Below are 24,577 nucleotides of genomic sequence, written 5' to 3' on the forward strand. Positions count from 1 at the left end.
CAGTATCCCTTGTGAATACAGATGAATATAGATGCAAAGGTCCTCAACACAATACTAGCAATAATAATATGCTAGTGAATTCAACAACCTATTAAAAGAATTATACACTAAGACCAAATGCAATTTATCCCAGTCCTGTGAGGGTGGTACAAGCTATAAAAATCAATGTAATGTTAGGTGACAGGGTGTCTCAATTGGTTAAGCATCTAACTCTTGATCTCAGCTCATGTCTTGATCTCATGGTCGTGAGTTCAAGCCCCGCATTGGGCTCCATGCTGGGTATGGTACCTACTTAAAAAAATCAATATAATGTGCTACATTAAAAGAATGAAGAGACTGTATGATCAATTATGTGTCAGCTTCTCTCTGAAGAGAATGGTGAATATAGATGGGAACACCAGTGTCATGACTGAGGTATAGCAAGGAAATAACTTGACAAGAACAAATATTTAAATGTTCTTTATTTTTTTATTATGAAAGATACAGAGAATAAGAACCTACCTATAAACCAACAACCAGTTTTATCAATTTATAAGAATTGGCCACAGTTGCTTATTTTTTAAAGAAGTAAATGATTAAAACATATCTCCCTTTGCATCCTTTTCTCAATCTCATTTTTTCCCTTCCATATGTCACTCCTGTATTGGATTTATTATTTCCATGAATGTTGTAACACTAAATCTATATGGTATTTAGCCATATACACATAGCATCAATTTGCATATTTTCAAACTTTATATAAGTGGTACCATCTCATACAAAATACTCTCCAGTTCCATTTCATTAATATTATTTTAACATGTATCCTTTTTAAAAAAAGAACAATTTTTAAAAAATGAACAATTTCAATTCAATTTGAGCCTTTAAATAACTTTAAACTCCATGAGGACATAGTCTTAGTATTGATCACTACTGTCTCCTCATATCTAAAACAGTGTCCAGCAAACAGTAGCTACTCAATATTCACTGAATGAGTGGAAACATATATTTCAAATATGTAAAAGCCTATATATATTTGCAACTTCTTTTCCTCAATCCCCTTTTTGGTTTCAATTTTACAACCACTGGTTAAAAAATTTACAAAATTTGTACTTTTTCTGTGGTATGGAACAATTCAAAACCTTAAATTTACCTAGATTCACCCAATACAATTGCCTGAGCCTGGTGTCTTTTTATGGAATAGTATGAATTTTCTATGTTTATTGTTTTTTGGAGTTAATTGTGATAGTGTTTTCTTTCCTTGATCTAAATGTGAGTTCTGTATTCTGTGTGAATCCCCATTTTCTTTATATTGATTGGTTTATCCAATTATCTTTAGAAACTTCCTAAAACTGGTTGTAGGTGTAGGTCTACTACTTGTGTCTATATTGATTACTTATCTAGAGTATGAAGACTCCCACTTATGTTTCTCAAATGCTTGGGTTTTCTCAATTCTGACCTGCTGCTTCCCAGGAATGTTCTACTTTATCCACTGAGGAATCTTATTCTAGCTGTGACGAGTGAGTTTATATATGTTGAGTATGTAGAACAGTGCCTGGTGCATAGTAGGCACTCACTACATGTAAGCTATCATGACTTATTGAAAATCTGCTGTTGTGCTATGTGAAGCACTTTACATGCAAATTTATTACTTAATATGCATCAATCTATGACAGACACTATTTCATTTAATAATCACATTTCTACAATACAGTATCCTTTATTATCCCTATTTTAAGAATTAAAGAAAACCCTGAGGTTTACATAGGTCAAACAAATTCTCAAAGTCACATAATGCCACAGTAGTGGTAGAGCTATGATTTTCCAGAATCTAAGCTTTTAGTCCTGGGAAGTGCCTAGTGCTCAGAGAAGGAGACTGGAACAAAATAAGGCTGAAAGGTTTAGAACCAGATATGAAATGCCTCATAGACAATTTTAAGACTGTAGATATTAGCTTAAGAACAACAGTAAGCCCCAAAAAAGTTTTAATTGGAGGCAGTGATGTATTCTTACACTCAAAAAAAATCAGTTTGGGTCGTGGTGGGAAATGAATTTAAAGGGACCAAAAGTTGATACAGGAAGACATGTTAGAAAGCTACAGCATGGTGATCCAGGTGAGATGAACTGTAGACTATGGCAACATTAGACATAGAGAAAAGAGTATAAATTCTGGAAATGTTTATGAGAATGTCTAGAGGACTTGGTGATTGACAGGATTGGGTGGTGAGAGTGATTCCCCAAGATGGATTCTCTGATGATGAGCAAGGTGTGCATGCTGCCTGAAAGTTTTCTTGCATTCCTTACATTCATAAGGTCTCTCTCCAGTATGAATTCTCTGATGTTGGGCGAGGGATCCACAGTAACTAAAAGCCTTTCCACAAACATTACATTCATAAGGCTTCTCTCCAGTATGAACTCTCTGATGTTGAGTAAGGGATGAGTCATTGCTAAAAGCCTTTCCACATTTAATACATTCATAGGGTTTCTCTCCAGTATGAACTCTTTGATGTTGGGCAAGGTAGGCAATCTGGCTGAATGCTTTCCTACATTCTTGACATTTATAAGGTTTTTCTCCAGTATGAATTCTCTGATGTTGAGCAAGATGTGAATTCTGGCTGAAAGCCTTCCCACATTCCTTACATTCATAAGGTCTCTCTCCAGTATGTATTCTCTGATGTACAGTAAGGTATGCACGAAGGCTAAATGCTTTTCCACAGACATTACATTCGTATGGTTTCTCACCAGTATGAACTCTCTGGTGTTGAGCAATGGATGATCTATTGCTAAATGCTTTCCCACATTCAATACATTCATAAGGTTTCTCTCCAGTATGAACTCTCTGATGTTGAGCAAGGTAAGCAAACTGGCTAAAGGCTTTCCTACACACCTTGCATTCATAAGGTTTTTCTCCAGTATGAACTCTCAGATGTTGAACAAGGTGTGCATTCTGACTGAAGGCTTTCCTACATTCCTTACATTCATAGGGTTTCTCTCCAGTATGAATCCTCTGATGTTGAACAAGATTTGATCTCTGGCTAAAGGCTTTTCCACATTCGACACATTTATATGGTTTCTCTCCAGTATGAATTCTTTGATGAAGAGTAAGAGATGAGCTCTGGCTAAAGACTTTTTCACAGTCATTACATTTCAAGAGTTTCTTCTCTGTATAGATACTCTTGGGCTTAATGGCCATTAAATTTTTTTTAAAGCTTTTCTTATGTGTATCATGCTTATGTACTTTTTCCTCTTTGGTGATTATCTGTTGTGTATGAAGCAGTGTGTTCAGATGGAAACCTCCCCAAGATTTGTTATATTCTTGTGCTCTTTTATTAATAAGGGCTTCTTCATGAGTGATTGTCTCTTCCTTGAAACATGCCTTCTGATTAACTAACTGTTTCTCAAAATTGCCCTCACATTTCCATTCTTCTCTCAAACTAGAATACTCAAAGCCATAGCTTGTGAGTTTTTCTATTATCTTCTGTGATGACTGGGCTTCATAAATGTTCTGCTTTGAAGTTAATTCTTCAGTGTCACACATAGATTCCCATCCTGAAAAATAATAATTAAAGAAAACGTCTTGTGCTTGCTTCAACAGTACAAATTGAAGTATATGTTACATATATAGACATATATATAGTTAGTATATGTTCATAAGTACATATACTAAAAAAAAAAGAAAATGTCTCCTCTATCATGTACTAGAAGAAACATTTATGAAAGTACATTCATACAGTGAAGTATGCAAATTTAATAAAGCCACAAGAAAATTGGCTTTTATAGTTCTAATGTTTGCAAGAAACAAAACAGGTCACACAGAAACTTGAGGAGGAATGATTCGAATTATAAGGAAATCAGTAAGGTAAATCTAAGAAATTTTAGAAGTGGAGGGACTAGTGGTGCCTGGGTGGCTCACTGGGTTAAAGCCTCTGCCTTCGGCTCAGGTCATGATCCCAGCATCCTGGGATCAAGCCCTGCATCAGGCTCTCTGCTCAGTAGGGAACCTGCTTCCTCCTCTCTCTCTGCCTGCCTCTCTGCCTACTTGTGATATCTGTCAAATAAATAAATAAAATCTTAAAAAAAAAAAAAACAAGTGGAGGGACTTGGTTATAATTTTATGCATGTATGATTAACACAGGCACTAAAATAACTTTCATTCTTATAGTTGCTTCTTTCAAGAATATTCACTGAAACTTGTGCCATATAATCTGAATTTTTTAAGATTTTACTTATTTATTTGACACACAGAGAGAGACAGCAAGAGGGAACACACGCAGGGTGAGTGGGACAGGGAGAAGTAGGCTTCCCACTGAGCAGGGAGCCCAATGCGGGGCTCAATCCCAGGACCCTGGGATCATGACCAGAGCCAAAGGCAGATGCTTAAGGACTGAGCCACCCAGGCACCCCTTGGACCTTATATTCTTAGGAGGGATAGGAAATAAATGCTAAATGAGTAAATTTAATTATATATTAGGAAGTACTACGTGCCACAGAAAATGAAAAGCAGGATAAAAGAGATTAGGAATGCTGGTGAAGCAAGAGGTAAAAATAATTAGTAAGTTAACATTTAAGCAAAGATTTGAAGCAAGCAAAGAAGTTAATCACTTAGATATATGGAGAAAGCATTCTGGGAAAAGGAAACAGCCTAAAAGTAGAAGCATGTTTTCTATGTTTGAGAAATAGCAAGTAGGCCAGTGTTACTGGAGAGGTGTAATAGGAGATGAAGTCAGGAGATAAAAGATTATTTAAGCTTCCTATGCTTTCTAAGGAATTTGGCTCTTACCTTGAGAGGGATAGAGAACTACTGAAGTGTTTGTGGAGTAAAGGAGTGATATCTATTTACAGTTTAATAAAAATACTGAAAGGTGGAAAATAGGGATGAAGCAAGGGGACCTAAGATTTTAGTAATCCAGGTGAAGAGATGAGTAACCAGACCAAGGAGCTATCAATTCTAGGTATTTTTTGTAGGAAATGCCAAGAGGATATCCTGACAGATTGGATATGAACCGTAACAGAAAAATGAGACAAGCAAGCCTTCCAAATCTATGGTCTGAGCAATGGCAGGATGGATTAACCAACAACAGTGAAGGGGAAGGCCATGGGCACAGCAGGTTCAGGTAGAAAGATATGGAAGATCTGGAGTTCAATTTTGAATATAATAAACTTTTAAGGTATTTTTTTAGAGAATGAAATGGAAATACTGAGAAGGCAGATGGACCCATAAGACTGAGTTTAAGATAGAGGTCTGGAATTTTAAACTAGGAATTGCCAACATATACATGGTAGTTTGTATGCGTGTGTTTCTTAAAGATTTTATTTATTTATTTATTTATAAAAGTATTTTATAATACCCTGCTGAGCAGGGAGCCCGATGCAGGGCTTGATCCCAGGACTCTGAGACCACGACGTGAGCCAAAGGCAAACGCTTAACCCACTGAGCCACCCAGGCACCCTAAATATTTTATTTATTTATTTGTCAGAGAGAGAGAGCACAAGCAGGAGGAGCAGCAGGCAGAGGGGGCTTCAACCCAGGACTTGATCCCAGGACTCTGAGATCATGACCTGAGCTGAAGACAAATGTTTAACTGACTGAACCACCCAAGCACCTGCCAACATATACGTGGTAATAAAAGAGAATACATTACCAAGAGAATGAGTGTGGATAAACAGAAGAGAAAGGAGCAAGTAATGAACAACCCTAAAGCACTCCAACATTAAGATACCTGAGAAAACAGAACAAAGTCAAAGAGATTAAGAAGGAGTAAGTGTTAAAAAAAAATGTTAAGGGGCACCTGGGTGGCTCAGTCAGTTAAGTATCTGCCTTGGGCTCAGGTCATGATCCCAGGGTGCTGGGACTGAGCCCTGAGTCAGGCTCCCTGCTCCCTGTGTTTATACTGAAAAAGAATAAAATACTAAAAAAGAATAAAATTGGGAGACCTGGGTGGCTCAGTCAGTTGAGCAACTTGCCTTTGGCTAAGGTCATGATCTCAGGGTCCTGGAATCTAATCCTGCTTTGAGATCCCTGCTCAACAGGGAGTCTGCTTATCCTTGTCCCTCTGACCCTCCTCTCTGCTTGTGCTCTATCTCAAATAAATAAAATCTTTTTTAAAAAATTAAAACCTGGAATATTAGTCAAGAAATGTCACAAAAATAATAACAACAGCTAATGATAGTAATCATTAAAAAGAATTATGTGCATGTTTTGACTTGTAAAACACCAGAAATGAGTCATTACATAAATAAAAGGTGCCTAATAGAATGTAGAATCTATGTAGAAGGGAGATTACTGTAGTATTTATACTTACTGTTTCAAATAAGAATGTATCATTTTGCAATTTTAGAATCAATTTTAGAAAGCAATAAGGGAAAATAGAAAATAATTAACCTCAGAAGAAAACTGTAACATTGACAACAAAAATGAAGAGGGAAAATAGCCTAAAAATAAACTTTACAAGAAAAAGGCAGAAGCTTTACAATTCTAATGAGGGACCCAATGCCCCCCCACCATAAATCTGCATAAAGGGAGAAGATGCATACTTTGCTTTTCTATGTGAAGAACAACGTAAAGCCATTAATTCTAAATCAATATATTACTTTCACTCATAATCAGAATTGCATTGTGAATTTTTTTTAAAGATTTTATTTATTTATTTGAGAGAGAGAGACAGTGAGAGAGAGCATGAGCATAGAGAAGGTCAGAGGGAGAAGCAGACTCCCCATGGAGCTGGGAGCCCGATGTGGGATTCGATCCTGGGACTCCGGGATCATGACCTGAGCCGAAGGCAGTCGTCCAACCAACTGAGCCACCCAAGCATCCCTGCATTGTGAATTTTTTTAAAAAAATTGTTTAATAAAGTATTTGGCAGAACTTTGTGGTCCATCTAAAGCCTCTATATTCCTGGAAGGAGTGTCACTGTTATTCATAGTGAGCCCCTTGGACCACACCTGATAGTTTATAACTATAGTTTATGACTCACAACATACCCCTATATAATTTTTGCTAATGTGATGATTTAGTATGGAGGCTGGCCATGCCAGAAAGACCAACCATGTAACTAAAGTATTGATGCTTTGAGCCACCATGATATCAGTTTGACTTTTGGGAAGGGAAGGAGGCTGGAGATTGTATCACATTGAGGACTCAGCAATGACTCACTCAATCATGCCTACATAAAGAAACTGAAACACACAAAAACAAATAACCCTGTACAATGATGCTCTCTAGAGAGCTTATTCTTTTAAACACTGAAATGTCGGGAGGGCCCCTTCATGTTTGCAGGTCTTGGAGACCTTGCCCTTGGTGTCTCTACTTTTGGCTGGTTCTTTGTATCTTTTATTAAAATAAACTGTAATCAGGGCACCTGGGTGGCTCAGTGGGTTAAGCCGCTGCCTTCGGCTCAGGTCATGATCTCAGGGTCCTGGGATCGAGTCCCGCATCGGGCTCTCTGCTCAGCAGGGAGCCTGCTTCCCTCTCTCTCTCTCTGCCTGCCTCTCCATCTACTTGTGATTTCTCTCTGTCAAATAAATAAATAAATAATCTTAAAAAAAATAAAATAAAATAAACTGTAATCATAATATAGTTCTTCCCTGACCTCTGTGAACCACTGTTGTGAATTATCAAATGTGGGGGTGTCTGTGGGTACCTCCTTATCTATAGCCAGCTCGTCAGAAATGAGGGCAGCCCTGAAGATCCAAACTTGCAGCTGGTGTCTGAAATAAGCACGGTCTTGTGCAGACTGTTCTCTCAGATTTTGCAGTTTGGAAAACTGACCTTTTTAAGAATCCAGGGGTGCCTGGATGGCTCAGTGGGCTAAGCCTCTGCCTTGGGCTCAGGTCATGATCTCAGGGTCTTGGGATCGAGCCTCACACTGGGCTCTCTGCTCAGAGGGGAGCCTGCTTCCCCCTCTCTTTCTGCCTGCCTACTTGTGGTTTTTCTCTCTTTCAAATAAATAAAAAATCTTTAAAAATTTTTTTAAATCATAAAGCACATCAAAAAAGTAAACATGTATTTAGGATAGACTATGTGTTGTCTATAAAAGATGCATTAATAAAAAAAGATTGAAATCATACAAATTATCTTTCTCAATCATAATGAAATTAAACTAGGAATCAAGAGCAAAATGAAAACTGGAAAAATCCACAAATGTGTGGAAGTTAAACACTTAACCAACCAAAGAAGATAGCACAAGTTATCTTGAAACCCATGGAAATAAAAATATAACATACCAAAAATTATGGGATGCATCAAAAGCTGTGCTAAAAGGGAAATATATAGCTATTAATGCTTACATTAAAGAAGAAGGAGCCAAAATCAACAACCTAACTTTGCATCTTAACCAACTAGAAAAAGAGCAAACTAATCCATAGCTAGGAAAGACTAAGCAGAGATAAGCAAAATAAACAGAAAAATAATAGAACCAGCAAAACCAAGAGATAGTTATTCAAAAAGGCAGGCAAAACTGACAAACTTTTATTTGGGTTGTCTAAGAAAAAAGAAGATTTGAATAACTAAAATCAGAAATGAAAGGTGCCACACTATTACCAATCATACAAAAATAAAAAGGATTATAAGAGTACTATGAACAACTGCATGCCAACAAATGGAGTAAACTGGATAAAATGGACAAATTATAAGAAACATACACCCTACCAAGACTGAATCATAAAGAAATAGAAAATCTGAACAGACACATAACTAGTAAGTTGACTGTATCAGTAATCCAAAACCTTCTAACAAGAAAAGGCCTAGGACCAGATAGTGTCTTTGGTGAATTCTATCACACATTTAAAACATTCACGCAAATCCTCCTCAAACTCTTCCAAAGAAATGAAGAGGAGTGATGAATTCCAAACTCATTCTATGAGGCCAGCATTACTCTGATACCAAAGCAAGACTATAAGATACTATGAGAAAACTAGAAACCAGTATCTCTTATGAGCACTGATGTAAAAATCATCAACAAATACTAGCAAATTGAATTCAACAGCATATTATAAGGATTATACACGATAACCAAGTGGAATTTAATGCTGGACTACAAGGATGGTTCAGCAAAAATTAATGTAACACACATTAACAGAAGGAAAAATGATTATTTAAATTGGTGCAGAAAAAGCATTTGACAAAATCCATAACCCTTTCATGATAAAAAACACTCAACAAACTGGCAATAGAAAGAAACTACTTCAACATAATACAAACTATATATGAAAAGCCCATAGCTAAAATCATATTTAATGGTAAAGACTGAAAGCTTTCCTCCAAGATTTCCAGGAAAAAGGCAAGAATGCCTACCTTCACCACTTCTAGTCAGGACAGTACTGGATGTTCTAGCCAGAGCAATTAGTCAAGAAAAATAAAATTTAAAAATCCGTATTATAAAGTTAGAAGTAAAATTATGTGTTTGTAGATGACATGCTCTTCTATGTAGAAACACTAAAGACTCCACTTGCCCCCACCATCCATTTTAACTAATAAACAAATTCAGCAAAATAGCAAGATACAAAGTCAACACATCCCAATTAGTTGCATTTCTATACATGAACAATGAACAATCTGAAAATGAAATTAAAACAACTCTATTTATAATAGAATAAAATAGGAATTAATCAAAGAGGTGAGACTTATATAATGAAAACCGCAAAACATTGCAGAAAGAAATCAAATAAGCTGTAAATAAATGGAAATATCCTGAATTCATAAATTAGAACATTAATATTCTAAGAAGTATATACTACCTAAAGCTATCTACAGATTCAGTACAATTCCTGTTAAATCCCAAAGATTTCTTTTTCAGATATAAGAAACAATTGATCCTAAAATTCATATGGAATCTCAATGGACCCCAAATAGTGAAAGTAATCTTGAAAAGGAAGATCAAATTTCCAGACCAAATCTGGAAAAGCAAGAACAAAGTCCCACAATTCCTGATTTCAGAAATTTTTACAGAGCTACAGTAATCAAAACAGTGTATTACTGGCATAAGGACAGACATACAGACTAATGGAATAGAAAATAGAAAGCCCAACAATAAACCCTCACATATATAGTCAAATGACTTTTGATAAGGGTGCCAACGTATATGAAAGACCCAGCAATTATCAACCTCAATAGGGAAAAACTGAGTGCTCTTCCAGTACAGTCAAGAACAAGAGAGTGATGTCCACTGTCACCACTGTTATTTTTTCAAAAAGATTTATTTATTTATTGGAGAGAGAGAGAGAGAGCACTAGTGGGAGGGGTAGAGGGAAAGGAGAGAAAAACTTAAGTAGACTCCACACTGAGTGCAGAGCCCTTAAGTCCTCTTGAGCCGAGATCAAGAGTTAGATAATCAACTGAGCCATCCAGGCACTTCAGGAGACTGTTAACTACAGAGAACAAACTTAGCATGCTGGAGGAGAGATGGGTGGAGAAGATGGGCTAAATGGGTGACGGGCATTAATGAGGACAGTTGCTGTGATGAGCACTGGGTGTTATATATAAGTGATGAATCACTGAATTCTATTCCTGAAAGTAGTACTTCACTATATGTTAACTAACTTGGATTTAAATAAAATCTTGGAAAGAAAAAAAAAAGGAAAGAAATTTGTTGCATTTCCATACATCAATAACAAAGCAACAGAAATATAAATCAACGACTCAATCCCTTTTACAATTATACCAAAAGCCATAAGATACCTAGGAATAAACCTATCTAAAGAGGTGAAAGGGCTGAACTCTGAAAACTATAAAACACTGAAGAAAGAAATTGAATATGCTACAAAGAAATGGAAAGATGTTCCATGCTCATGGATTGGAATAACAAATATTGTTAAAATATCTATACTACCCAAAGCAATCTATAGGTTTAATGCAATCCCTATCAAAATACCAACAATATTTTTCACAGAACTAGAACAAACAAGCCTAAAATTTGTATAGAAACACAAAAGACCCTGAATAGACAAAGCAAACTTGAAAAAGCAAAGCAAAATTGGAGGCATCACAATTCTGGACTTCGAGTTATATTACAAAGCGTAGTGAACAAGACAGTATGGTACTGGCACAAAAATAGACATACAGATCAACAGAACAGAATAAAAAATCCAGAAATTAACCCACTACTATACGATCAATTAATCTATGACAGAGCAGGAAAAAATATCCAATGGAAAAAAGACAGTCTCTTCAACAAATGGTGTTATGAAAACTGGACCACTTTCTTACATCATACCCACAAAAATAAGTCCAAAATGGAAGAAAGACCTAAATATGAGATAGGAAGCCATTAAAATCCTAAAGAACATGGACAGTAACCTCTTTGACATCAGCCATAGCAACTTCTTGCTAGATGTCTCTTGAGGCAAGGGAAACAAAAACAAAAACAAACACTATTGGGACTTCATCAGAGTAAGTTTCTGCACATCAAAGGAAACAATCAACAAAACTAAAAGGCAACCTACTGAATGGGAAATGATATTTACAAATGAAGTATCTGATAGAGTTAATATTCAAAATTCTATAAAGAACTTATCACACTCAAACCCCCCAAAACAAATAATCCAATTCAGAAATGGGCAAAAGACATGTATAGACATTTTTTCCCAAAGAAGACATACAGATGCTAAGGGTGCAAAGACCATTCAGTGGGAAAGGACAGGCTTTTCAACAAACGGTGCCGAGAAAATTGGGTATCCTTATGCAAACAAAAGAGCTGGGCTCTTACTTTACATCATATACAAAAGTTTACCTCAAATGGATCAGAGACCTAAATGTAAAACCTAAAACTAAAATACTTTTAGTTGCCAACATAGGGAAAAATACTCAAAAATACTCATGACATTGAATTTAGCAATGATTTCTTGGTTATGATATCATAAAGCATAAGCACCAAAGGAAAAGTAAAACTGAATTTCACGAAAATTAAAATCTTTTATTTATTAAAGGTTATAATCAACAAAGTAAAAAGGCAACCCACAGAATGGGAGAAAAACATCTGCAAATCATGCATCTGAAAATGCATATATATCCAGAATATATAAAGAACTGCAACTGGACAAGAACACAACTAAAAAATAGACAAAGGACTTGAACAGACATTTTTCCAAAGAAGATATACAAATGGCCAACAAGTATGAAAAGATGTTCAACATCATTAATCATTAGGGGAATGCAAATCAAAACCACAAGATGCTACTTCATACTGATTAGGATGGCTATGATTAAAAAAGAAAGAAAGAAAAAGTAAATTACAGGTGGTAGTGAAAATGTTGGAACTGTTGGTGAGAATGTAAAATGGGAGAGCCTCCATGGAAAACAGTATGGAATTTCCTCAAAAATTAAAAATAAGATCCAGCAATTCCTCTTCTAAGTATATACCCAAAAGAATTGGAAGCAAGGTCTTAAAATAGGCGGTTGTGCTCCTATGTTCACAGGAGCATTATTTACAATACCCAAAAGATGGAAGCAAATATATATATATACACACACACACACACACGCACAGTCAAATGTTATTCCACTTTTGAAAAGGAGGAAATTGGGGCGCCTGGGTGGTTCAATGGGTTAAAGCCTCTGCCTTCAGCTCAGGTCATGATCCCAGGATCCTGGGATGGAGCCCCGCATCGGGCTCTCTGCTCAGCAGGGAGTTTGCTTCATCCTCTCTCTCTGCCTGCCTCTCTGCCTACTTGAGGTCTCTGTCAAATAAATAAATAATCTTTTAAAAAAATAAATGAAAAGCTGGAAATTGTGAGACATGCTACAATGTGATTCAACTTTGAAGACATTAACCCATGTAAAATAAGCCAGTCACAAAAAGACAATTGCTGTTCACTTATATCAAGTACCTAGATTATTGAAATTCAAAGAAAGGTGGAATGGTGGTTGCCAGGGACTAGGGAAGGGGAGAATGGAGACTTAACTGTTTAATGCATATAGAGTTTCAGTCTTACAAGATGAAAAGAGTTCTATGGAAAGATTCTGGTGATTGTAGCAAAACAATATGGAAAATATACTTTAAAAATAGTTAAGAGTAAATTTTATTACAGTAGCCTACTATAAAAAATTAATGTTTTTAATATAAAACAAACGAAAAAAATCCATAATAAGGTAGAACCCTTATAAATATGCAAAATGTATTAATAATTCATTAAAAATAGACAAATGATGTGAAGACACACTTTTAACTGGGTAATAAATGCATGTAACAATATCAATCTCATGTATTCAAAGAAATGTAAATTAAGAAAATACATTATGATATTATATTTAATCTACCATGTTATCAAAAGGTATAGATGCACCCTTTTCTCATTCACATGGAGTGTATATGGGTATAAAATTAGAGACCGCGGAGTGCCTGGGTGGCTCAGTGGGTTAAAGCTTCTGCCTTCAGCTCAGGTCATAATCCCAGGGTCCTGGGATCGAGCCCCGCATCAGACTCTCTGCTCTGCAGGGAGCCTGCTTCCCCCTCTCTCTGCCTGCCTCTCTGCCCACTTGTGATCTCTGCCTGTCAAATAAATAAATAAAATCTTAAAAAAAAAATTAGAGACCGCAACATGGTAATGAGTTGTCAGTCCTTTTAACAGTGTCAGGATTCCTGTCCAGCAATAGAGCAGGCTGGTTAGTATGACAAACCTGTCTGGTTAAAACAACTAAAAAACATAAGATGTTATGTAAAATACAGAAAATATCTTTTTAGATGTGTTGCAAAGCTGGCAAGACATTAAGGTAAACTTCCAGAAGTTAAAAAGACTCCAGAAGGTACTTTTAAGTAAGTAAGGGGCAACTGAAGCTAACACCCTTAGTTTAACCCTAATGAGAAAGAAGGTGTTAGCCACATCTAACTGGAGTCTTAGGAAAAGAAAATATAGAGAATAGGGAAGTGATAATATGTGAAAAAATAACCACTGATCATTACCTAGGACCTATTAAGACCTGAATGGTCAGATATCAGAACCATAATCCCAAGTAGAGCAATTAAAATGTTATTTAATTTAGATATGTCATGGTGAAAATACAGAATAACAAGGGCAAAGAGAAGGTAGTTTTTAAAAGAAGCAAGGAAGAAAATATTAATGAAAACTGACATCTTAATACCAACAATAGAAGCCAGAAAAGTATGGAGTGGTATCTCTAAGGTGCTGATAAAAATAATGGCTGTCAATTTATATGCATGAAAGCAAAATAAGTACACCAAACAAATGAATAAATTAATAATAACAAAATAGACTGTATAAATAGTATATTTATTGATAAAGGAGTTGACACAGGAAAAAGTTCTGGGATATAGAAAGGAATGATGAAAGAAGAAAATGAAACATGGGTAAATCTAAACAACACTAACTGAACAAAATAATGGTCTAAATTTTTAACTTCATAAAATGAAATGATTTATGGGATTAAAAAAACTGAAATGAGGATAAGTGAAATTAAATCATTCTAAAGTTCTTATATTTTTAAGGAAGGAAAATAAAGGTAAGGATTAATTTTAGACTTTGTTAAGGTGATTATTAATGTTAACTTTTTTTTTAAGATTTTATTTTCAAAAAAAAAATAAAAAAAAAAAAAGATTTTATTTTCAAGTAATCTCTACAGCCAAACTGGGGCTCAAACTTACAACCCTAAGATCAAGAGTCATATGTTTTACTGACTGAACTAGCCAGATGTCCCATAAATGTTAAATTTTTTAAGCTAACCAATAGAAGAATAGAAATAGACTGTTTATCTTTCAAAGTAGCAGATGGAGTAAAAGTCAAGAAACAAAATATAGGAAAAGAATTTATAAAAGAAAATAAGATGGTGTAAATTAGTCCAATTCTACCAATAATACCAAAATATGTAATTATCATCATTTAGTTAAAAGATACAGATTATCAGAGTAGACTAAAAATCTCTTTAGCTATAAATACTCTTTATAAGAGAAACACAGAAAGTAAGGGAGTAGAGGAATAGAAAAACTATACCAAGGAAGTATTAACAAAAGAAGGCTAGTATAGCTACACTAATATCAAGCAATATAGTTAAGGGGAAAATCATCACTAGATTTAAAGAGGGTAACAATAATATATGGAGGAGTTTACCAGAGAAATAAAACAATTCCAAAAACATATGACCTAATAAAATACTTTTAAAATATAAAAAACCAGTTGTCAGAATTACCCAAAAAATTATGTATTCACCATTAGAGTTTTTGGACAAGTCTTCCTATAATTGACTTCTCAGAGATTTTTTAAAAAAATCAATGATACAGAAGATTTGATCAGCAAAATTAATGAGCTAATTCAAAGGACATATATCAAATGCTATATATTGTACAACCAGAAAGATATTATTTCCTAGGACATACCAACTATTTATCAAAATTAACCACTAAGACATAAAATAAATTTTAAAGAATTTGAATTAAATAGACCATATTCTCTAACTACAGTGCAGTTAAAGAAGCAAAAACTTGAATTTGGAACCTAAAAATCCCAAGTAATTCATGGGTCTGCAAAAAAATCAATGGAAATTAGAAAATGCTTAGATATACATGATAACAAAAATACAACCTATCAACATATCATGATATCAACATATCATATATGTGGAATATATTCCTAATATGGTCTTAAAAATTTTTATTTCTAAGTAATCACTATACCTAGTATGGGGCTTGAACTCACAATCCCAAAATCAAGAGTCACATGCTCCACTGAGTGAGCCAGTCAGGTGCCTCTGTTCATAAGTCTTAAGTGCTTAAAATAGAAAAGAGAGATCCTCAAAAACAATCAATTATCTAACTTTAAAAGTTAAAAAAAGATTGGGGCGCCTGGGTGGCTCAGTGGGTTAAAACCTCTGCCTTTGGCTTGGGTCATGATCCCAGGGTCATGGGATCAAGCCCCACATCGAGCTCTCGGCTCAGCAGGGAGCCTGCTTCTCCCTCTCTCTCTGCCTGCCTCTCTGCCTACTTGTGATCTCTCTCTCTCTGTCGAATAAATAAATCTTTTAAAAAAAAAAGTTTAGAGGGGCACCTGGGTGGCTCAGTGGGTTAAGCCGCTGCCTTCGGCTCAGGTCATGATCTCAGGGTCCTGGGATTGAGACCCACATTGGGCTCTCTGCTAAGTAGAGAGCCTGCTTCCCTCTCTCTCTCTCTGCCTGTCTCTCTGCCTACGTGTGATCTAGCTCTGTCAAATAATTAAATAAAATCTTAAAAAAAAAAAGAATAAAAACAGTTTAGAATAAACAAAGGAAGAAGTTTAGAAAGTTTAGAAGTTAAAAAAGTTTAGCATAAACAAACAAGGGAAGAATTAAATAATAAAGAAGATAAATAAATGAAACTTTTAAAAGAGATTTTTATTTATTTGACAGAGGGAGAGAGCACAGGCAGGGGGAACAGCAGGCAGAGGAGATGGAGAAGCAGGCTGTGAATAGAGAGCCTGATGTGGGGCTCGATCCCAGGACTCTGGGATCATGACGTGAGCCATCCAGGCACCCCCATGAAATTTTTAAAAAGATAAACTAGAGAGGATCAGTAAAGTGAAAAGTGTCTGAAAATACAAAAAAAAAAAAAAAAAAAGAGAAATCCATGAAAAATTTTGATTCTTTTTGGAAGAAAAAAATAGGTTATAATTACAAACAATGCCAACTTTAGATAATAGAAGATAATGGATAACTTTATATAATAAATTTGAATATTTACATAAGACATAAAAATTCTTAGAAAAATACTACAACTCCATGATTATAAGAGAAACAGGATCTTGTAACAAATTGAATTAGTTGTTTAAATTCTTTTCATAAGAAAAATCACAGGTCAAGATGAACAAAGTTCTACCATTCAAAAAACAGAATTTTGATTTTACACAAATTATTCTAAGGAGGAAAAAAGAGGAATACCCACCAATAAATGTTAAGAGACTAATATCTTGATTCCAAAATCTGACAAGAAGAGTACATGAAGGAAAAATTGAACTTCAACATTACTCACTGATTACTGTAGATGCAAAAAACCTAAAAAATATATTGGCAAACAGCAAGTAGCCATGAATGAAAAAGAGATAAATGGGTTTGTTTCAGGTCTATAAAGTTAGTTCAACATTAAAAATGTAATATGTAATTCACCATGTTAACAGATGAAAAACTAAAAACCATCTAATCATCTACAGAGCTGGAAAAACATTTGTTAAAACATAAAAGCTTTCTTTCTTTTTTTTTTTTTTTTGAAGATTTTATTTATTTATTTGACAGAGATAGCACAAGCAGGGGGAGCTCCAGGCAAAGGGAGAGGGAGAAGCAGGCTTCCCACTGGGCAAAAAGTCCAATGTGGGGCTCAATCTCAGAACCCTGGGACCATGACCTGAGTCAAAGGCAGACGCCCAACCAACTGAGCCACCCAGATGCCTTTCAAAAGCTTTCTATAATGAAACTCTAGCAAACAGAAGCAAAAAGACCCCAAAAACCTCTAAATATCAGAGTTATTAATAACGAAATATGAAAGCACTCTCATTAAGACCAAAAGTGAGCAAGAATGCCTGCTATCATCACACAAAACTACATGAAATAAAAAGCATCCAAATCGAAAAGAATGTCTTCACTATTAGATGACATGATACTATATATAATAGAAAAATCCAAAAGACTCCACCAAAAAATTGCTAAAACTGATAAATGAATTCAGTAGTGACTATAAATGTTGCAGGATACCAAATGTACAGAAATCTGTTGCATTTCCATACACCAAAAATGAAATAGCAGAGGGGTACCTAGGTGGCTCAGTGGGTTAAAGCCTCTGCCTCCGGCTCAGGTCATGATCCCAGGGTCCTAGGATCGAGCCCCGCATAGGGCTCTCTGATCAGCAGGGAGCCTGCTTCCTCCTCTCTCTCTGCCTGTCTCTCTGCCTGCTTGTGATCTCTGTCAAATAAATAAATAAAATCTTTTAAAAAAATGAAATAGCAGAAAGAGAAATTAAGAAAACAATCATATTTACAATTGCATCAAAAGTAGTAAGACACCTATAAATAAACCTAACCAAAAAGGTAAAAGACCTGGGTTCTGAAAACTATAAATACTGATGAATGAAACTGAAGATAACACAAAGAAAATATCTCATGCTCATGGATGGGAAGAACAAAATACTGTTAAAATGTCTATATTGACCAAAGCGATCTATACATTTAATGCAATCCCTATAAAAATGCCAACAGCATTTTTCACAGTAGAGAAAATAATCCTAAAATGTGTAAGGAACCATAAAAGAACTCAAAAAGTCAAAGCAACCTAGAAAAAGCAAAGCAAAGCTGGAGGCATCACAATTCCAGACTTGAGTAATACACAAAGCTGTCATAATCAAAAGAGTATGATACCAGGAGCACGTGGCTGGCTCAGTTGGTAGAGCATGCCACTCTTGATCTGAGTATTGTAAAAATTTGAGCACCACGTTGGGTGTAGAGATTACTTAAAAACAAAATCTTAAAAAAAAAAAAAACCAACAATATGGTATCAGCACAAAAACAAACACATAGATCAAAAGAACAGAGTAGAAAATCCAGAATGAAACCACAATTATATGGTCAATTTCTGACAAAGCAGGAAAGACCATCCAATGGGAAAAAGGGAGTCTCTTCAAATGTTGTTAGGAAAACTAGACAGCAATATGTAAAAGAATGAAACTAGACCACTTTTTTATGGCATACACACACCAAAAAAAAAAAAAAAAAAAACACCTCAAAATAGATTAAAAACCTATATGTGAAGTCTGATGCCATAAAAATCCTACAGGAGAGCACAGACAGTAATTTCTCTGACAAAGGCTGAGCAACTTTTTTCTAGATAGGTCCTCTCAGGGATGGGAAATAAAAGGAAAAATAAATTCCTGAGACTACAACAAAATAAAAACCTTCTGAAAAAAAAAATAAATAAAATCCAGCACAGCAAACAATTGAGAAAACTAAAAGTGAGGGGAGGGGCAGAGAGCGAGAGAGAAGCAGACTCTCCACTGAGCAGGGAGCCCGACTCAGAGCTCACTCTCACAATCCTGAGATCATGACCTGAGCCAAAATCAAGAGTCAGATGCTTAACTGACTGAGCCACCCAGACCCCCCTCAGGAATATAATTTTGAGTTGAAAAAAAAAAGTCAGAATTATATGCCCCACATCTTTTCAGATGTAAAAAGTTAAAATACACAAATATCATATTTTGTTTAAGGGTAATGGCACAACTATTAAGAAAAGTCAAGAAAAGATAAGCAAAATTGTAGAATAATGGTTTCTCTGGTCAGGGGTAGGATGGGCCATGGGTGGGTAATGGTTTATCATTAGGGAGCCCTCAAAGGCCTATAATGGCATTGACAATTTCTTATTTCCTTTTTTTTAAGTAATCTCTATACCCAACATGGGGCATGCTCTACCAACTGAGCCAGCTAGGCACCCCAATAATTTTCTATTTCTTAAGCTAAGAAGTAGGTACATGGCTTTTGTTCTATTACTATTTAAACCATATACATATGCTAATATACATTCATGTATGTATGATTTATTTAGTAATAATAATTAACAAAATTTAATCATATATTCCTTGATACTACAGTTTCATATCAAATATTGTTTTTAAAAAATTGAATAAGAACATAAAAGACTAGGGAGGAGTACTGGGGGGGGTGAGTTGAGTGATACTGACAGAGATATTTACAGTAATACTCATTTTCCTTTTAACTTTAGTCTTCTGTTTTACCTAATGCTTCCTATGTCTAACTAAAACTCCTTCCTATGCCACAAACCTAAACTCTTAATTTATTCTCTCTCAAATGTTTTCTAGCGTCTCATCTGTGTTATATAGAGACCATAATCTTCTCAGTTACCCAGACTTTTTGGCCTCTCACCTCTTTCTCTGAGCTTCCTTGTGTGAGCTTTCTTCTCACATATGCCATTTATAGTTTAATATTGTATCTCTGCTACTGGCCCATCAATTGTTTGATAACTTCTACAAATACATAGTGCTCTAGGGGCACCTGGGTGGCGCAGTGGGTTAAGCCGCTGCCTTCGGCTCAGGTCATGATCTCAGGGTTCTGGGATCGAGTCCCACATTGGGCTCTCTGCTCAGCAGGGAGCCTGCTTCCTCCTCTCTCTGCCTGCCTCTCTGCCTACTTGTGATCTCTGTCTGTCAAATAAATAAATAAAATCTTTAAAAAAAAAAAAAAAACAAATACATAGTGCTCTAGCATCTTGCATGTAATCTTCAAAAATTCAATAAATGTTGATGAAAGGAATGAAAGAATGAATGAACTTACCATTAAAAGAAAAACAAGGCATTTGGGGAGACACTACTACACTACTACTACTACAATAACAACTAACAGCCTTTGAGTTCACAATATGAGAAGGGAACTGTTTAAGCACTTTAAAAGTATATCTCCAAAGACGACATACACATTGGCTAATAGACACATGAAAAAATGTTCATCACCACCAGCCATGAGGGAGATTCAAAGCAAAACCACATTGAGATACCACCTTACACCAGTCAGAATGGCAAAAATTAACAAGATAGTAAACAACATGTGTTGGAGAGGATGTGGAGAAAGGGGAAACCTCTTACACTGTTGGTGGGAATGCAAGTTGGTACAGCCACTTTGGAAAACAGTGTGGAGATTCTTTAAGAAATTAAATATAGAGCTACCCTATGACCCTGCAATTGCACTACTGGGTATTTACCCCAAAGATACAGATGTAGTGAAAAGAAGGGCCATCTGTATCCCATTGTTCATTGTGGCAATGGCCACAGTTGCCAAACCATGGAAAGAACCAAGATGCCCTTGAATGGACAAATGGATAAAGAAGACATGGTCCATATACACTATGGAGTATTATGCCTCCATCAGAAAGGATGAATACCCAACTTTTGTATCAACATGGACGGGACTGGAAGAGATTATGCTGAGTGAAATAAGTCAAGCAGGGAAAGTCAATTATCATATGGTTTTGCTTATTTTTGGAGCATAAGGAATAACATGGAGGACATGGGGAGATGAAGAGGAGAAGTAAGTTGGGGGGAAATTGGAGGGGGAGACAAACCATGAGAGACTGTGGACTCTGCGAAACAAAAGGTTTTGGAGGGGAGGGGATGGAAGGCTGGGTGAGCCTGGTGGTGGACATTATGGAGGGCATGTATTGTGTGGAGCACTGGATGTGATGCATAAACAATGACTTCTGGAGCACTGAAAAGAAATTTTTTTTTAAGATTTTATTTATTTATTTGACAGAGAGAGATCACAAGTAGGCAGAGAGGCAGGCAGAGAGAGAGAGGAGGAAGCAAGCTCCCTGCTGAGCAGAGAGCCCGATGCGGAACTCGATCCCAGGACCCTGAGATCATGACCTGAGCCGAAGGCAGTGGCTTAACCCACTGAGCCACCCAGGTGCCCACTGAAAAGAAATTTTAAAAAAGAAGTATATCCCATTTTACAGATAACAAAATAAAAGTAGAGAGGTTAAGTAACTTGCCTAGAATTTTATTGCACGTAAGAATCAAGACTTGAATCTAGCCCTTTAGTTACAGCTGTCTGTACAGCTCAAAAAGTTTATCAGATTAGGAAAAGATTAAAAGACTGGAAGAGACTTATGAAACTGGGAAGGAATGGGACTCAGAATAGATAAATGAGTTTTTAGAAAGGAGGGAGCAAATTATTAAAGGAGGGACCATGAAGAATAAATGGGAGAGAACATTAAAAGGCCCAAGTTTCTAGTAAGACCTAGAACATCAGAGAACATGCCAACAAAGAATGAAGAGGTGATACCTCTAAGTCAGGCTGAGCCATCATCTCCAGAGGTTTTTGCCTGCCTATTTCCTCTTCACTCACCTGAGCACAAGCCTTTTGCCAGCTCTCTCCTCACCATCCAGGGCTCTTTCCCTTGTTCCAACAATAATATCACATTTGGCTTAGAAAAGCAAAGTCCTGCATGTATGAAAAGAAACAATCTGGTCATGCAGAGGATATCCCATAATTTATAGCCAATCTGATCAACAGGGAAGAGGGAGTTTACAGTAAGCCAGAGAAAAATATATAAAGGGTTTGTATTAAAATTACAGGAAAGCTGAAGCTTCCAACATAGATTAATAACAGACCCATCTACTGGCAACTTTACAAATATTAAACCATTACTTTGGCACAGCGACTTCAGCCAAGCACTGAGGATGCCACCCAAAGATTCACAATAATGGTAGCAAAGAGGCCCTTATGAGCAGAAGCTCAATTTTACAAGGATAAGATATCCTTACCTAGGGACACCAAGATCCGGTAGTTCTCCAACATCACATTACTATACAGATGCCTCTGAGAAGAATTTAGACAGTCCCACTCCTCTTGGGAGAAATCTACAGCCACATCTCTGAAGGTTACCAACTCCTGAAATGAAATAAGTGAAATAACTTCATCTCTTACCATATACACCTTACTTGTTTTGCCCTAGGTATACTGTGCTTTCCCTGATATTACATCCTCAAATCAAAATAGTCAAACACGTTCCCCCTCGGGCCTTTTGGACTTCTCAGATCATTCTGTATTAAAATAGCAAGCTCTTACTCCTGTTCTGTATTTCCCTAACCCTCCTTTGTTGTTTGCCATGGCACTAATTATTTTGTTATTGTGTGCTCCCAACCTCCACTAAAATGTCAAGTCCAGGGGCACCTGGGTGGCTAAGTGGTTAAGCCCCTGCCTTTGGCTCAGGTCATAATCTCAGGGTCCTGGGATCAAGGCCTGAATAGGGCTCTTTGCTCAGCAGGGATCTTGCTTCCCCCTCTCTCTCTGCCTGCCTCTCTGCCTGCTTGTGTTCTCTGTCTGTCTAATAAATAAAGTCTTAAAAAAAAATGTGAAGTCCATGAGGGCAGAATACATTTTTGCTTTACTCACTGTTATAGCCCTAGTTATAGGACAGTATTTGGCACACATGAGGCATTCAAATATTTGCTGAATAAACTGAATTAATGAATGATCGGTTTGAAGAGTTCAAGAAACTATGAAAGGATCAAAAATGAGACCAGGAAGTGCTGGGGTACCTGGGTGGCACAGTGAATTAAGCATCCCACTATTGGTTTCTGATCAGGTCATGATCTCAGGGTCCTGAGATTGAGTTTCATTGTCAGGCTCTGTGCTCAGCTTGTAGTCTCTCTCCTTCTGCCTCTCCCCTTGTGCATGCTCTCTTTCTCTCTCAAATAAATAAATAAATTTTTAAAGAGAGAGAGAGAGAGAGAGAGAGAGAGAGACCAGAAAGTTCTTGCTATATCTCTGAAAATTGTGCTAGACCAAGGACAGCAGATCATCGATTCTATTAAAATTCAAATACTTTAACCCAGAGTACTTAAAATTTTGTATAAAGAAATGAGTGGGGGTGCCTGGGTGACTCAGTGGGTTAAGCCTCTGCCTTCGGCTCAGGTCATGATCTCAGGGTCCTGCATCGGGCTCTCTGCTCAGCAGGGAGCCTGCTTCCCCCACAACCCCCACTGCCTGCTGCTCTGTCTACTTGTGATCTCTCTCTCTCTGTCAAATTAATAAATAAAATCTTTAAAAAAAAGAAATGGGTGTTCTTAAAATGGGCAAAGTGCTTAAAATTTGGAGCTATGCTGTGATTCAGCTGGATATTAGTTTGCTATAATGTGACTGCCTGCTGATGAAAGCTAACATGTGTTTGTGTGTGTATATAATTTTTAGAAGAGGTGAATCTGTCAAGGCAAGAAAACATTTATTGGGTATTTCATACAATTTTGTCATAGTTAAACTGTCTCTACAGAATATAAATTATTAAAGTGTTTTACAGAGGTGCCTGGGTGGCTCAATCAGTTAAGCATCTCCCTTCAGCTCAGGTCATGATGGGATCCTGGGATCCCAGGTCCTGGGATTGAGCCTTGCTCAGCAGTGAGCCTGCTTCGCCCTCTCTTCTCTGCTTGTGCTCTCTCTTGCTATCACTGTCTCTCTCTCTCAAATAAATAAATAAAATCTTTAAAAAATTCTTTATTTTTTTCAAAGTTATTTTTTAAAATGTGTTTTACAACACTCAGTAACTTTTTCTTATTTATAATGTGAAATAGTTTGTGAATTTCTTCATCTCTGCCCTACCAATAACATCCCTCATATATTGCAATAACATCCCTCATATATTGTTCCTGTTAAGAGTTTGGTTCATATGCCATATATGCTTCCAAAAATATTTTCCTTACCTTATATAAATATATATAATAAATGTATAACTATTTTTTAATATATGACATACACTTTTCAATGATTCCTTTTTTTTAAATTCATTTATTTGACAGACAGAAATCACAAGTAGGCGGAGAGGCAGGCAGAGAGAGAGAGGAGGAAGCAGGCTCCCCGCTGAGCAGAGAGCCCGATGCGGGGCTTGATCCCAGAACCCTGGGATCATGACCAGAGCTGAAGGCAGAGGCTTTAACCCACTGAGCCACCCAGGTGCCCCGAACAAACACTTTCTTAGCAAAGTCTGACCCCTCCACTTGTCCACTAGCCCTCAGGTCCTCCTCCTACTCAAGCAGTGTTCCAGCAATCCCCTCTTCACTTTTCTTCATCTTCAAATTTCCCTTTCCACTGAATCTTAAACATCAGAATACAGCTATAAACCCATCTTGAAAAAAAC

At 36.4% G+C, this 24,577-nt stretch overlaps 1 protein-coding gene across 7 annotated transcripts in view; it reads right to left on the minus strand.

The window, feature by feature from the left end:
- Positions 1-444: 444 nt before the first annotated feature.
- Positions 445-24,577, minus strand: part of ZNF570 (zinc finger protein 570) — a 35,511-nt gene continuing 11,378 nt past the window's right edge. For all 7 annotated transcript variants that reach the window (XM_059151514.1, XM_059151516.1, XM_059151513.1 and 4 more), the window contains exons 3-5: positions 22,209-22,335; positions 21,790-21,885; positions 445-3,528 (exon numbers count right to left, since the gene is read on the minus strand). In XM_059151514.1, coding sequence (XP_059007497.1) covers positions 2,171-3,528; positions 21,790-21,885; positions 22,209-22,335 — 1,581 coding nt within the window. In that variant the 3' untranslated portion in view covers positions 445-2,170. The remainder of the gene's footprint in view (positions 3,529-21,789; positions 21,886-22,208; positions 22,336-24,577) is intronic.

This window comes from Mustela lutreola, chromosome 16 (assembly GCF_030435805.1).
Source record: "Mustela lutreola isolate mMusLut2 chromosome 16, mMusLut2.pri, whole genome shotgun sequence".
NCBI lineage: Eukaryota > Metazoa > Chordata > Mammalia > Carnivora > Mustelidae > Mustela > Mustela lutreola.